The sequence below is a fragment of the Heteronotia binoei genome, chromosome 6 (assembly GCF_032191835.1).
Source record: "Heteronotia binoei isolate CCM8104 ecotype False Entrance Well chromosome 6, APGP_CSIRO_Hbin_v1, whole genome shotgun sequence".
NCBI lineage: Eukaryota > Metazoa > Chordata > Lepidosauria > Squamata > Gekkonidae > Heteronotia > Heteronotia binoei.
Window position 1 is genome coordinate 102,471,951 of NC_083228.1, and position 16,617 is coordinate 102,488,567.

At 42.4% G+C, this 16,617-nt stretch overlaps 1 protein-coding gene across 1 annotated transcript in view; it reads right to left on the reverse strand.

Annotated features, from left to right (window-relative positions):
* The window catches only part of DNER (delta/notch like EGF repeat containing), a 263,614-nt gene that overhangs the window by 105,583 nt on the left and 141,414 nt on the right, over positions 1-16,617 (reverse strand). The window contains exon 4 of the mRNA XM_060242264.1: positions 12,441-12,607. Within this exon, the coding sequence (XP_060098247.1) occupies positions 12,441-12,607 (167 nt within the window). The remainder of the gene's footprint in view (positions 1-12,440; positions 12,608-16,617) is intronic.

A 16,617-nucleotide genomic window follows, 5' to 3' on the forward strand; every position in this document is an offset into this window, starting at 1 on the left:
AGGAGATCCGGGAAATTACATGCCAGTCAGTCTGACTTCAATACCGTGAAAGTTGGTAGAAACCATTATCAAGGACAGAATGAGTAGGCACATTGATGGACACGGGTTATTGAGGAAGACTCAGCATGGGTTCTATAAGGGAAGATCTTGCCTCACTAACCTGTTACATTTCTTTGAGGGGGTGAACAAACATGTGGACAAAGGAGACCCGATAGATGTTGTTTACCTTGACTTCCAGAAAGCTTTTGATAAAATTCCTCATCAAAGGCTCCTTAGAAAGCTTGAGAGTCATGGAGTAAAAGGACAGGTCCTCTTGTGGATCAAAAACTGGCTGAGTAATAGGAAGCAGAGAGTGAGTATAAATGGGCAGTCTTCGCAGTAGAGTACGGTAAGCAGTGGGGTGCCGCAGGGCTCAGTACTGGGTTCCATGCTCTTTAACTTGTTCATAAATGATTTAGAGTTGGGAGTGAGCAGTGAAGTGGCCAAGTTTGCGGATGACACTAAATTGTTCAGGGTGGTGAGAACCAGAGAGGATTGTGAGAAACTCAAAAGGGATCTGTTGAGGCTGGGTGAGTGGGCGTCAACGTGGCAGATGCGGTTCAATGTGGCCAAGTGCAAAGTAATGCACATTGGGGCCAAGAATCCCAGCTACAAATACAAGTTGATGGGGTGTGAACTGGCAGAGACTGACCAAGAGAAAGATCTTGGGGCCGTGGTAGATAACTCACTGAAAATGTCAAGACAGTGTGCGTTTGCAATAAAAAAGGCCAATGCCATGCTGGGAATTATTAGGAAGGGAATTGAAAACAAATCAGCCAGTATCATAACGCCCCTGTATAAATCGATGGTGCGGTCTCATTTGGAGTACTGTGTGCAGTTCTGGTCGCCGCACCTCAAAAAGGATATTATAGCATTGGAGAAAGTCCAGAAAAGGGCAACTAGAATGATTAAAGGGCTGGAACACTTTCCCTATGAAGAAAGGTTGAAACGCTTGGAACTCTTTAGCTTGGAGAAACGTCGACTGCGGGGTGACATGATAGAGGTTTACAAGATAATGCATGGGATGGAGAAAGTAGAGAAAGAAGTACTTTTCTCCCTTTCTCACAATACAAGAACTCGTGGGCATTCGATGAAATTGCTGAGCAGACAGGTTAAAACGGATAAAAGGAAGTACTTCTTCACCCAAAGGGTGATTAACATGTGGAATTCACTGCCAAAGGAGGTGGCGGTGGCCACAAGCATAGCCACCTTCAAGAGGGGTTTAGATAAAAATATGGAGCAGAGGTCCATCAGTGGCTATTAGCCACAGTGTGTATATATATATATTTATATAATTTTTTTTTGCCACTGTGTGACACAGAGTGTTGGACTGGATGGGCCATTGGCCTGATCTAACATGGCTTCTCTTATGTTCTTATGACTGATGGAAATGACTGCACTTTCAAGTTTTATATGGTGCTTCATTAAACAGGATAGGTTGAAGAATCTGGCCAGGTGACAGGTTCTAAACAGGGCTTTTTGTGTAGGAAAAGTCCAGCAGGAACTCATTTGCATATAAGGCCACACCCCTGATGTTACTATTGTTTCACACCGGGCTTTTTTGTAGGAAAAGCCCAGAAAAAACACATCCGCATATTAGGCCACACCACCTGATACCAAGCCACCTGAAACTGCGTTCCTGTGCATTCCTGCCCCCCCAAAAAAGACTGGTTCTAAAAATAGAAACTTACCCTAATAGATGGTGACAGAGGGTTCCACTACCAATGTCAAGTTTAAAGAAGTTTCCTACCCCACATTCACTTCCATTAATAATTCTAGTCAAAAAGAAGCTACTAACAGGCATGCCCACCATCATGGGAAACAGGTTGCTCAAGTGGTGGATGCACATTTAGGACTCTGCTATACTTTTCTTAGTCTCTGGGCAACTTTTTATGGTCCCTGCAGAACTGACTGCTCGAATTCTTGCTCCATCAATACTATTCTGTCACAAATTGATGTGGAAATCTGGTCAACTGAATGGTAAAGTTAGGACCAATCACATTTTATTTAGACTTTTATGGATCAGCATGGGGATCACTATTAGTAGTCTACATGGGAGAACTTCTGTGATAACACTGATATCTGTGCTTAAAAGGGAAATAAGCCAGTAACTCATGTAACTCCACAGAACCCAACACTATACATGAACCACAGAATTCTTCACAGAAGATGGGTAGTAGTTGTCTTGTTGGTGCTTCCTATAAACCTGCTTCTAAGATAAAGAGAAAAACTCCAGTGAAATTTGTATCCCTTCCTCCCTTTCATATTTTGGTTCTATTCATTTTGCAGAGTCTGACTTAAAAAGAAAGCCTGTTTATGCCTCATTAAGCTTTGGTTAAAAAAAGAGACACTTTGGACAGAAAGTCTTGAATTTTCAGCTCAAGGTCTCAAACCATTGAATTACCATTTGGAAAATATGTTCTTGAATTTCTGGCTAATGGATTCAAGAGCCACATGTGAACTATTTCCAGAGTTGCACCATGGTAAGATATTACTTCTGGCATAAACTTATTTGAATCAAAAGACCAAAATCTACTTAAGCTCTCACATTTCCAACAGTGCTATATGGAGCAGGACAGGGAAAATATGCTTTGGAAGCAGATTTTCCTCATATGTTGAATGGTTGTCTCTTGACGTGTGTCAAGATCATGGGTTCCAAGCAAAGTACTGGAAAAGGACTTTAGTTTTCAGGGGTTTTTTTCTTGCATTCTTTTTACAAAGAGTTACAAAGGCAATTATGCAACCTCATATGAATGCCTTCCTCAAAACCCCAGATTGCCCCAGACATTCATCCAATGCAAAATATTCTAGAAATATTTACATCCAGTCTGGGTTCTACTCCTATACTTGAGAGCAAATGGCCAGGAAGTAGAGAGCAGGATTGTATCCATGCTTTGTGCATTCTGGACATCTCCAAGAAGATGACAGTGGACTTATTCCAAGACCAGGTGACATTGGACATGTATTCTTTATAAGTCATCTCAAGACAGAAGCAGAAATACAAGATGCACCCAGAAGTATGGGTATGTGATGCAATCCTGAGTTACTATAATATGGGGCTGAACCACTAAGGAGAAGGTTCTGTTTGACTTGCTTTGACTAGAAATGAGCAAGAAAACTTTGAATCCAAATTCTTGTAGGTCATGTGGTTCACAGGAGGATCTCAAGTTCTTCAGCAGAGCAGATCAGGATGGTATCAGAAAAAAGTTATATTCCTCCTCAGGTTGATGTTGTTAGGGGTTCCAGGCTGATGAAGAAATCTTTCACTCAAGCAGCGATTTTGCATAGACCAGAAAGATTTATTTTATTTTTTTAAAGGACTGCTGATTTACCACATCCAAAGTACATCACCCTTTTTTGTGTGCCCTTTTTTGTTGAGAAACACCAAACAGGAATTACAAAAACTCAAAGCAGCTGGTTTTTGAATGGCAGAGGGCCATAGCCTGGTGAACTCCAAGTGAAAGAGCTCTGGAAAGCTCTTTCCATTTTGCAGCCTGAATATGGAGACTTTCATGGAATTATAGCAATGTTCCCATTGCAATACATCCATTCATAGTATCTAGACACTGAGTTATTCCAGCTATAGTGCTTTGGAGTGTTAATAGACACGCCTATGAACTTTTGGTCTGTCATGGGTCTTAGAATAGGTATCACAGACTTGCAAAGTGAGAAATCTTTGGTGGCAGCTTGATAGATGGACTAGGGTGACTTGGTGGGTCCCTCCTCCAGTCTTTCCCAGGAAGGTCTAATGGATTGTGATTGGTTACCCTGTTGAATCACTCATTCACACTTCAGGGTTGAAGGTTGTGCCTGACTGTGCTTGATTAGCAGGCGTGAAACTGGGTTCTTGCACCATCTTCCCATATATAATAAGAGGAACTTCATGCTTAGTAAATCTTCATCCTTTCACTGTCTCTGGTTTTTTTTTCTAATGAACCAATATGGGTTACATGGGTTTTTAAAAATCTGAACCACTTAAACCACTACTATTTGTATAATTTAAATGCTTCCAGCAGTGGGATTTGTAATGTCAACACTATACGTAATTTCTGACAGAAAGAAGTCACACACATTTAAGTGAATGCTTTTTAAAAACATTGTGATTTGCAGAGGAGTGTTATGTTTTTTCTTTATTTTGTGCCTATTTGATCAATGAAAATAAAATAGATATCTTTTTATTCTGTCATGTAAAAAAAAATCCTGTATCTGTTTACATTTGCATTACATGCCTTCTAGTGAAAAGATTTGTTTATAGCTCTCTTGCTGTTCACAGTTACAAACTGCATACTGAATTACTTATTACAGCAAAGGAACAAACAGAATCTGTTGAAGAGGAAACTTTTAGGGAGACAACTCAGTGGTCTACCATCTCTGTAATAACTGCAACCCAAACCAGTACATTTTAAATGTGTTTAAAAATAAAGAGGAGAGTTACACAGTTAGAAAATCTATTTATTGAACAGATCTAGTACCAGTACTGAAGACAAATACTGCGAGTCCAACATGTGTATCTCTGTGTACATTGTGGTTAGTTGAATAATCTCTGAGAATGGCAAATGCCACAAATTTCACAGGATTTCCGCTCTACTGAAGTGAATGGAGGTGCACTCATGGTGATCTGCATTATTTTCAAAATTAAAAAAAAGCTTAGCTTTCCCAAGGGTAATACCTAGAGTTTGTCTGCTCTGGTATACTACCATGCATACAGCACCAAAAGAGATGAAATGCAGATTACCCTTCTGCATCATGAGGTTCTTAGATGCTCTATTTGTTCAGAACATACTTTGGGCAATCAAAACCTGGTAAGATTCTTCTCCCCAGGCTGAGCCTCCTCACCACAGGCAGAAAGTTTAATCTAACCCAGTCTACATCACATTTCTCTGAATGATATACTGCCTTGACACCAACATTTTGAGTGAATATCCCATTTATTTATACTATGCATTTCTTCTCAGTAGAGACCCAAATCATTCTCCCCAGATAGTTTTGATTCTTACAACATCACCTCTGTGAGGCCGATTATGCTGAGGGGGTGGCATTGCTTTCACAATGTTTTCACGGCAGACTTTTTATGGGGTGGTTTGCCATTGCCTTCCCCAGTCATCTACACTTTCCCCCAGCAAGCTGGGTACTCATTTTACTGACCTTGCAAGGATGGAAGGCTGAGTCAACTTAAGCCAGCTACCTGAACCCAGCTTCCACTGGGATTGAACTCAGGTCATGAGCAGAGTTCAGAACTGCAGTACTGCAGCTTTACCACTCTGTGCCACAGGGCTCATGGAAAGAAAGCAGCTTTAACTATAATTGCATTCTCCAAGCCACGGACTAGTTTGGTTTGAAGAAGTGATTCAAATGCCTTCTCCAAGCTGGCTGACAGGGTGGTGGAGGCTTCAAGAGCCATACAATATGTGTGAAAGAGCCATATGTGGCTCCTGAGCCACAGTTTGGCCACCCCTGTACTAGACAATAGGCAGAATTATGTTCTGAGTCCCAATTTCTTTGTGTTAACTAGCCAACTTCTGCCTTCTCTTTTCTGTTGCTGTCCAAACAAAGCTATATTTCTTGATATTGGTGCTGACAAAACTTGTGGGATCTGCACTTAGTGCACATTTAACATTTTCAGGCAAAAGATATATTTTCTCCTGAAAACAAAAAAGTTGCTGAAGAAGCAGGGGAGAATATTTTTGTAGTAAAAAGTCCAGAAGTGAAAAGGTGAAGCACTCCCCTCCCCTAATGTTCTGCTGCTCCCAAGGCTATGCTAACATACAAATGACTGTGTCTTTTCTAGTATATCCGCACATCTCCTTATTTAGAACTGGAACAACAGCTTTAGAAGCCTCCTCTTAAGATTTCAAAGGGGTTAAGAAAGCAACTCAAATTTGCTTTATAATGTAATCTGCTATATATGTGGATTAATTACTTCCTCTAAATTCGGACACAAAGGGAGGTGTCTGTAACAAAGTTAACCTCTGATGCATATTGAATAATATTTGTTGCAGCTGCTGGTTAGCCACAAAGAAGCAACATGTAACAGTGCAAGAATATCAGAATATCTTTATTTTCATTATTTGTTTATTTCTGTGTCTGGCTTGCTTAATAAGTCAACTATTTAAATATCTTTTGAATACTTTAATTGAATGTGACATATACACATAATTCATATTTGTGTGTGCTACTTTTACTACTTACTTAAAGATCATTTGATGCTAAACTGGCTTAGCGCCCAGAGCAGACTATTTATGGCTGTTGGCACAAGATTTTTGCACTGTTAAGGAACTTAAACATGAACTGCAAAAGAACCAAAATTCTTATGAGCACACTATATGTGCCCTGTAAAAGAAGCCGGAATTGTCCTGTTTGAGGAGGAAGGGGATTAGATAGAGAGCCAACTTCCCTTTCTCAAAGTGGTGATTAACATAATAGGGCTTGATTTTTAGAGTTAGGCACATGCAGATTAGGGAGCTGAAAAAGGTTGGTTAATCTGCAGTTATCTATGGAGTACTTGCACATTTCTTTTTCTGTTCACCTATAGGTAAGTGCATAAAGTGTTGCCTGCATATACAAATGGCCGCTGGATTGGAATGACAGATTTCTATGACCAGGGCTTTTCTGCAGAAAACCCCTAGCATGAACTCATTTGCATATTAGGCCACACCCCAATGCCAAGCCAGCCAGAACTGTATTCCTGTGCATTTCTGCTAAAAAAAAAAGAAGCTCTGCCTATGACATTGGCTAATTAGTTTAGTTATAACATTTAGGTTGCCAGTAAGCTCCCAGAACATTTGGAAAGGTTAAGGGTTGATTAAAGAAATAGGAAAGTTAACCTGTTGAAGCCTCTGAGATCTTACAGAGAGGGGAATCTGGGGGCAGATTGCCAAATCATTCCCCCATCCAGCAGTTCCTCACAAGGCTGCTTCCTCAGCCTGTACTTCTATGACTAAAAAGTGTCTTATGGCATCTTAAACATAAACAACAAGAAAGGTTAGTATTTCAGATGCCACAAAACACTTTAGATTAACAAGGCTCCCTCTTTGGAAAAGTATACATACCTATGAAAATTAAGGGCCATCATGGCCAAAATTGTATCCTTGACAACTTGATCATCTGACAGGGAACTTCTCATATGGTGCAAAACACTTTCTTGTTCTGACAACACAATTCCAGACCTACGGTAGTGCGTTGGTTTTCCATAAGTACCCACATACAGATTGACTGTAAATATTTAATAAACAATTTTCCTGCAATGAAAGCTTCTGGGCCAAAAACAGCAGTAAAAATTCAGGCCAGGCCAGCTGCATTTACAGGCACAGATAAGCCACAAGATCAAATCAGAAGCTGTTTCTTAGTAATGCCAAGATAGTATGCATTGTTTCTAGTATACCTATTGTTTGTTCACTGAATCACTTGATTGGCTAATTAGCATCTTGTTGCAGACTCCTGCTGAATTCCTTTCCATGGTGTCTAAGCATCTTTAAGAAAATGTTAATTTAGTTAATTAGATACCAAGGGGCAATACATAAAAGCAGATAATTTACTTCCCTGAATTGTTTGGTTTTGGAGCATCAGAATTTATTTGGAAGAACTTGCAAGAAATAAATTACCAAACTGAGAGTGCAGTCCTGTTCAGAGTTACACAGTCTAAACTCATTGAAATCAATGTTCAAATAGTCTAAATTTTATAGTAGTGCTTCGGAATCATGCTGGTATATGCTGAAGATCAAAGAAAAATATGCACTGATCTTTTAGAACTTTTTCATTTTAATGAGAAAGAAGATAAAAGAAGCTAATAAAATCTTATTTGACAGAATTAATTAATGTAGAAATTCACAAAATGCTTTTCAAACCTCATTTATCCAGGCAGGAAGATACCTCCACGGCAGTCTTCATTTCTCAGGGAAATGAAAACATGACTTCAGCAACTTGACCCACAACAGCAATATAGTTTATGTAAGTCACCTTTGTAACATATAGGTGGCTAAAAGCTGGTTTAGTTTGCCCTTTCTTCCACTCCCTTTGCTATGAATAATTCTGGTACCATCTTACAGCATGTGAGGGCAGAAGGAGAAAGTGCAAACCACAACAGAACAGGGGATGAGATAGAAGGTGAAGAACTATAGTATAAACACTAGAACAGAACTTAGATGAGTATGCCTGACCTTGACAGTCACTGGTGCAAATACCACAGAGAAACAGTTCCTAACAGAGGGGAATAATGGTAACATCAGGGGATGTGGCCTAATATGCAAATGAGTTCCTGCTGGGCTTTTTCTACTAAAAGTCCTGAGTATTGCTACAAATTAGATACATAGATTCCGAATACACATTATGCTCCCAAATTCATTACAGTGGTCCTACTCCAACTATGAGCAGATCATATGTCAGGGATTTGGGTCTAACACAACAACCAAACAATTCTGATAGCCTTATGCAGGCACCTTGTATAAATGCATGCATACATTACATACAAGGGGCCATTGGAGACAATCTGTAGATATGAGAAAAGTTTCCAAAATCATTTCCAGCCAAGGAGACACATAGTTAGACTTCAGGCAAGAAGACTTATAAATGTTCATGACAATCAAAAATGTGGAGCAAACAAAAAACAATTGGTGAGAATGGTAAAGCTCTCTTGACAGTACAGAAGACGCTCCACTCATCACATCTATTCAACTCTTCTGGGGTTTTTTCCATGATAAACGCAGTGATCCTTATCACATAAGTGATATTTTCACAAAGTCAGGGCTCAGATTTAAAGGCATACCAGATTTTTGACATCATGTTAATGAGACTGAGGGAAAGATCTTTAGGCTTGTCTGCTCTTCCTTTTCTGCCCCCTCCCATTGTTCATGGCTGTCTAACGCAATCCCTAATTTTCCATTACCTATGACCTAGCAATCTGTGGTTTTGTTTTCTCTGTAGACCAGGATCAAAATCATCATCTGCAACCCGCATTTGCAAAGAAAGAAAAAACTGTAGTTTGCTGGTTTCAGCATAACACATAATCAGAAATAACTCAATGTATGGATACAGAAGAGGAAACATACAAATCTGAGGATTCTCTGTGCTTATTCTTGCAAACTGTGATTTATCTATGATCGAATCATGCTGGAACCACTAACATCCAATAATAAAATTCTCCCTCAGCACAAACTTGTAGACACACACAACACAGTCACTGTGCAGAACAAACAGTGGATGATGGATGGAGGCTTTCAAATGTGTTCTCCCTTAACCAGGAGATGGGAAGAAGAGAAGGGAGCCAGTAAATTTACGCAAAACAAGAAAATTGCTGTACTCCCAAGATTCAGCTGAAGTAACAGCAACCCAAGGGAGCACAAGGCTCCCAGCAACTACATTTCTCCTTCATTAGATGTGGCTAATATATTAAAACATAAACTCTGCATAATAACACCAAAATAAGTAATAGTTGGATCTGCCATAAAATTAACAATATGCAATATCTGGACCTGGGAAAGGGGTTAGCGTACCTGAGAATGATCCAGATTAAATCCAAGCGTATCATTTTTCAAAAGCTATCTGGAGGGAGAGCACATCCTTTCTAAAGCCACGTTTTTCCAGACACTGTCCAACAGATCTACATGAGAAAACCTGTTTCTGTGCCTGGTTCACCATTACTAGATTGGATGCTACATTGTTCAGTTATGATAAATTGTTAGACAAAGAGAAAACTATAGTTTGCTGGTTTCAATATAACGCAAAATCAGGGTTTACCACAAAAGCAGAAATAATGTATGGCTTCTGAAAGGAAGTCCCATGGCTTAGAGTGGTAAAGCTGCAGTACTGCAGTCTGAGCTCTCGGCTCACAACCTGAGTTTGATCCCAGCGGAAGCTGGGTTCAGGTAGCCAGATCAAGGTTGACTCAGCCTTTCATCCTTCCGAGGTTGGTAAAATGAGTACCCAGCTTGATGGGGGGGGGGAAGTGTAGATAACTGGGGATGGCAATGGCAAACCACCCTGTAAAAAGTCTGCTATGAAAACGTTGTGATGCGACGTCACCCCAAAGTCAGTAATGACTGGTGCTTGCACAGGGGACTACATTTACCTTTACTTTTTATGGCTACTGAAAAAGAAATATTCTTTCTTGATTGTTGTCAAGAAAATAACAAATAAGTGCAATAATTACCATGATTTTTATTTTTACATTCCAGGGGGTTTTTTTTAAAAAAAAAAAATTGCCCCAAAATCTAATTTAATTGAACTCCCAACATCTGTACATAAAAGAAATGTCTTAAAAGTCATTTTTATCTTTTATAGATTTTAAATTATCTACATCCTACATATAACAAATTTAGTTATTAAACTTAATGTCCCATCATTTAAATGATGCAATTAAAGTAAATAAACTGTTTTGTAGGGTTTTAAAAATGTATACAAGGCTAAAATTAATTAGAGATAAGAGCCTGCTGCCATTAAGTCTCCATTTTGCTGTTCTCTCTCTGTCCCCCTGCATCATGCATTTCTTCACCTCTTCTCTCTGCCACTAACAAAGGGTCCATTAAGCAGAGTTCCAGACCTGTTTGTAATGTGTGTGACAGAACAGAAGACTAAGCAGCACAAGAGACATCCAGCAAGACTGCATTACAAGCCCAAAAGGCACAACAGCAAACTCAAAAAGATTTTGAGCTAGCCAAGCACTGAAAGCTTTTAGACAACTGTTCAAAGCACTTCAGCTCATCCAAGGTGCTCTCGGCACAATCCTCTGTTCTCCTACCTAACAAAAAAATGAACAGTGACATCAGCCTCTAACTAATGATATGATTTCTATAACATGACTCCTGGCTTGTACCACTTGCACTAGCTATTGGTACTCTGATTTTCGGTTATGAAACTAAGACAACCTCTAATATATGTCCTCCACATCTTGGAACATCTTTCTTATCCTTCATCTGGAAAAGCTGTCAAAACAGGAACTTTTTCCACCCCACTTCCAACAAGAAGTTCCCTATTTGTCAAGCTCACATGAATTTCCTACTTCTTCTCAAGCCTATGAAAATCAAATCCTATATTTCTATATAACTGCTCTAAATTTGTATCTGAAGTTGAAACAATTCCCCAATTTGTGCTCAGTAAACAGATCTTGAGACATTCTGCTCTGCTCCATAACTCTGCAGAAATATTTTGCTCTGATTTAAGTTCCCTTGCTCAACTCAGCTGCACGTTCAATGGATGATTCTAAATGCTACTTCTTCTCTGAAATCTCTACTTTGATTCCATGCAAGGCTTGGAGTTCTCAAGCTCATCTACCAACTCCAAACCTCTCAGTCTGTGCACACATGAAGGCTAGCAAATATCTGGATTAGGGATGGGCATGAACCAAAAAATGAACTGCAGTTCGAGCATGAACCGGGCCAGTTTGTGGTTCATTTTGAACCAGTTCATTTGGTCATGCCATGCCTGAACCAAAAATGAACCACCTTTTTTTCCTTGGAGGTCTGCTGGGTTTGTTTTTCCAGTTTGTTTTTCCAGACAGCTTGGTGCCAATCCAATCAATTCCTAGGCAATGCTGGAGTGGACTTCTGGGAGCTCTAGAAACACCCATAGCACTTGTCCATAGCTTGACTGGCAGCTTTGGGAGCCAATCACGGAGTTCCCATTCTGCTCTATGGAACCAGACACCCTGACTCAGCTGGCTTTCACTTTGCAGCACAAAGAGAGAAGATTTAGTTGTTGTGAGACTGAAGTTAAGCTTTGCTGGGGGCACCTGCTTGGGGGACTGTAATTCAGACATTTCAAATCCAATATTTGCAAGTGGAGGAGAGCCTGCTGAAGACTCCCAGTGAGTTTGGCATCTCTAACTCACAAGGGGGTCGTTCTATACCTCCCGAACCAAACAAACTATAGTTCAGGAAATCAAATGAACCATGAATCAACACAAACCACCATCTTCCCAGTTTGTGCCCATGCCTAGTCTGGATACTTGCTCTCTCAGACAGCTTCCCAACTGAAGATCCTAATAATCTTTTCTACTCCTCTGTTTTCTCTTTTGACCCAGCCCTCTCTCTTGAGTTTACACATTGCACAAATGTGTGTAGGTAGTTGGAACAGTTTCATTTATTGTAGACATTCTAGTATTTGGTGTTTTCTGAATAATATTTTTCTAAATGAATGTATTTTTCCTGCTAATTAAACTACCACTGTTTTCCAGTTCATCCAGATTTCAGTTCTTTTTTTAAGATTTGTCTAAAATAAATGTATCTCATTTACAAAAATATTCAAATAAATTCAGATGAAAATCCTAATCCACATAAGCACATAACACTACAAATTCTACTAAATATATCCTTAGTTTATTAGCCCTATATAATAATGTACCTTGTACTGCCTTTGCTGGTTTCACATACAACAGGCAATCTCTAATCTAGAATTTAACCAAAACTCACCAATGAAATAGTTGTTTCCTAATTCAAGCATTTCTTCTGTCAGGACAAGTCCACCCATTGCTTGGAGAAGAGTTACACTTGTGGCATCTATCAGTGAACATTGTTTAAACCTTTCTGTTGTGACTTTCCATAACAAAATAAGGGAAGCTGTAGCATCTTGCCTTATACTAAAAGACAAAAAAAAAATAGTTTAAAATAGCAACATCAAAAAAGATGATTTTTTTTAAACTTAGTATACTTCTTGTTCATTTAAGATGAACAAGAAGAACAGATTCAAATCCAAAAGACACCATTATGCAAATAAGCTACTATTTTAATGCAACGCATTTCCCCTATAATTGAACTCTTAAACAGGTTAGAGAGAAGTCCAATAGATGCACTTAGTCAAAACTCAGGCAGGTCTTGGTGTTATAACTGCAAACCCAGGAAAAGTCACAGAGGAAAGGGTTTTAGCCTTCATTCAAGCCAGATCTCACTAGCATCACAGCTTCTGTTATGGTGTCATGAACTGTTCACCCGCCCCCCCCCCCAAAAAAAAATGCCAAGGGCAAAATGGTAGCAATACATTGCTGTCAAACTGGCATTTCTGTAGCAAGACTGAAATATCAATGTCACTTATACAGAGTTAGGGAAAAGGAGAAGCTATCTACTATTGGTAGACAGTCAGTTGCACTGGGCTGGTAAGAGAATTTGAAAGCTGTAAATAAGAACCCAAGAACAAAAGAAGATAAGAGACTGAGAGGCAGTTAACTTGACAGAAGGAAGACAGAAGGACAGGTTTCTTACCTGTAACTGGTGATCTTCGAGTGGTCATCTGTGCAATCACACATATGGGTAATCCGCAGGATTGGCCCCGACCTCGGAGAGTTCAAAGCAATCTTGATCGTAGATCTGGCGCGCCTCCCACTTGTCCTGGGAGGAGGCAGCTACTGCGCATGCCTGGACAAGGGGGAGGTGCTTAGCCACTCAGTTTCTTCCCGCCGCCGGATAGGTGGAAATAACTGTGCTAACTAGCTTCCAGCAGCGGGGAAGGCTGGGTGGGTCTGTGTGATTGCACAGATGACCACTCGAAGATCACCAGTTACAGGTAAGAAACCTGTCCATCTTCTTCGTGGTCTCTGTGCATTCACACATATGGGTGATTAGCGAGCCATTTCTTCGGAGGTGGGTGCTGGATCTGTAAGAATATGTAGGGTTAGAGCGTAACGTAATGATAGTGGTACTCACAGTGGTTAGTCGAAGATCGACCGTAGCACCGCTTGTCCGAAGGAGGCATCTCGCCGGGCACGAACGTCGAGAGCGTAGTGCGAGGCGAAGGTAGATGTGGAGGACCAGACGGCTGCGGCGCAGATGTCCTCTATAGGGATGCCTTTCATGAAGGCGGACGAGGTAGCCACGGCTCTGGTTGAGTGGGCTCGTATATGTTGAGGGATGGGTTGTTTTGCCAGCTGGTAGCAGAGTTCGATGGCAGCAACAATCCATTTGGAGAGTCTCTGAGTAGATATTCTGCTGCCCTTATTATGGGTAGCGTAGGTGACAAAAAGTCTAGGGTCTTTACGGATTTGGCGGGTTCTGTCTATGTAGAAGGCTAGGGCTCTCCGTGCATCCAAGTTGTGGAGCGCCCTTTGTCCCGCGTCCGCGGGGTGCTGGAAGAAGGCTGGTATAGTGGACTGTCTTCCTAGATGAAAAGGAGAGACGACCTTGGGTAGAAAGGTCGGGTCAGGTCGGAGGACCACCGTACTGTTATGAAATATCGTATACGGTGGGTCTGCTCTGAATGCGCAGATGTCACTGGCCCTCTTACCTGTGGTGAGGGCCGTAAGTAATGCCGTCTTCCATGACAGCAGGTGTAGTGGGATGGAAGCCATGGGCTCGAAGGGCGGTTTCATGAGTTGGCTCAGGACTAGAGACAGACTCCAGGTGGGTAGAACTTGTTTGATTGGTGGGTGTAGGCGAATGATGCCCTTGAGGAAAGCTCTGGTCGCATGGTGAGAGAATACCGTTGTGCCATCGATGCGGGGGTGGAAAGCAGAGATGGCTGCCAGGTGTACCTTCAGGGAAGAATACGACAGACCCGCTCTAGAGAGCGTTAAGGTGTAAGTTAGTACCTGAGGTATAGTGGCATAGTTGGGGTCGAAGTTGTGCTGTGAGGCATAGTGTGAGAAGCGTTTCCACTTAAGTAGATAGGATTTCCTAGTAGATGGTTTTCTGGAGTTCACTAGGACCTGACGGACCTCCGGGGGGAAGTCTAGAAACTGATTCTCCAGGCTGTTAATTTGAGCGATGCCGGGTTGTGGTGAAGGACCCTGCCGTCCTGTTGAGAGAGGAGATCCCGTGTTTGAGGGAGTTGGATGAAGGTATTGTTGGACAGGAGCAGCAAGGTCGTAAACCAGGGTTGGCGCGGCCACCATGGAGTTATGAGGATGCAGTTTGTGTGGTCTACCTGAATCTTCTGTAGAACTCTGGTGATAAGTGGAATGGGGGGGAAGAGGTAGTGGAGTGTTCCGTTCCAAGTTTGTAGGAAGGCATCCCCCCTGGAGAGGTGGGATGGAGGACCTCTCATGTAGAAGCGGGTGCATTGGGCATTTGACGGTGAAGCAAATACATCTATCTTCGGTTGTCCGAAGATGCTGAAGATCTGTCGGATGTATCGGCTGTTGATGGACCACTCGTGGTTGTTGGTGGAGTGGCGACTCAGGGCGTCTGCCTGGGTGTTCTCGACCCCTGGTAGGTGTACGGCCGTGAGGAAGATGCCCTGGCTTATGCTCCAATGCCACAGCGCCAGGGCTCTCTTGCAGAGTCTGACGGAGGCGGTGCCGCCCTGCCTGTTGATGTAAAAGACTGTGGCGATGTTGTCGGAGGTGATCTGGACGTGCTGGTTCCTTAGCGATGGGAGGAAGGACCGCAAGGCCTTGTGCACTGCGATGAGCTCCAGGCAATTTATGTGGAGAGAGCGTTCGTAGTCTGTCCACTGGCCCTGCACCGTGAGGTCTTCCAAGTGGGCTCCCCATCCCCACTTGGAGGCATCTGTGGTTACAATCACCGAGGGCGGTGTCTGCTTGAATGGCATGCCCTTGTAGAGGTGACGTTCCTTGGTCCACCATTTGAGGGATGGCACAATGTGTAGTGGAAGGGTGAGTAGTGTGGATTGATGTTGTGTGTGAGGGCGAAAAGTCCTTACGAACCACATTTGGAGGGGACGCATGTGCAGCTTCGCAAACCGCAGAACTGCTGTGGTTGCTGCCATGAGGCCTAGCATTCTCTGGAAAGTGAGCGCTGTTTGGGAGCGCTGGGCGATGATAGTGTTGGCCAGTGACAGTATGGCGAGTGCCCTGTCCTGAGGTAGGAAAGCCGTTTGCGAGAGCGTGGAGATGTCTGCTCCTATGAATTGAATCCTCTGGGTAGGGACTAGTTTGGATTTTGAGAGGTTGACTAGGAGGCCTAAGGTGGCCAGGGTGGAGAGAGTGGTCGAGACGTCCAGTTGTAGTTGCTCCCTGGAATGGGCGACGATCAGCCAGTCGTCTATGTAAGGGAAGATTGATATCTGTTGCTGGCGTAATGTGGCTGCTACTACTGCCATGCACTTGGTGAATACCCTTGGTGCTGTGGAGAGGCCGAAGGGAAGGGAGCAGAACTGGAAGTGCTGCTTCCCTATGGCGAACCTGAGGAATCTTCTGTGATGATGATTGATTGTAATGTGGAAGTAGGCATCCTGGAGGTCTATGGACGCCATCCATGCTCGTTCTGGGATGAGCGGGAGGATTGCCTGAAGCGTGACCATACGGAATTTCTTGTAGGTTATGTGTAGGTTGAGTTTGCGGAGGTCGAGAATGGGTCGGAGTCCTCCGTCCTTTTTTGGCACCAGGAAGTACCGGGAGTAGAAGCCGGTGCGATGGTATTGGGGTGGGACTGGTTCTATCGCGCCTTTGTCCAGCAGAGACGCGATTTCTGTCTGCAGGGGTGCGGACGGGGGTGTGGTGAGGAATCGGTGGTGCTTTGGAGTGGACGTAAACTCTATTAGGTAGCCTCTTTGAATGATGGCGAGGACCCAGGCGTCCGATGTTATGGTCCTCCAGGCAGTGTAGAATGGTTGTAGTCGTGTTGATGGGTTTGGCTGATGGAGGGAGACTGGACAGCTCGAGGCAGGGAGGTCAGAGAGATGGTTTGGATGTGGTTG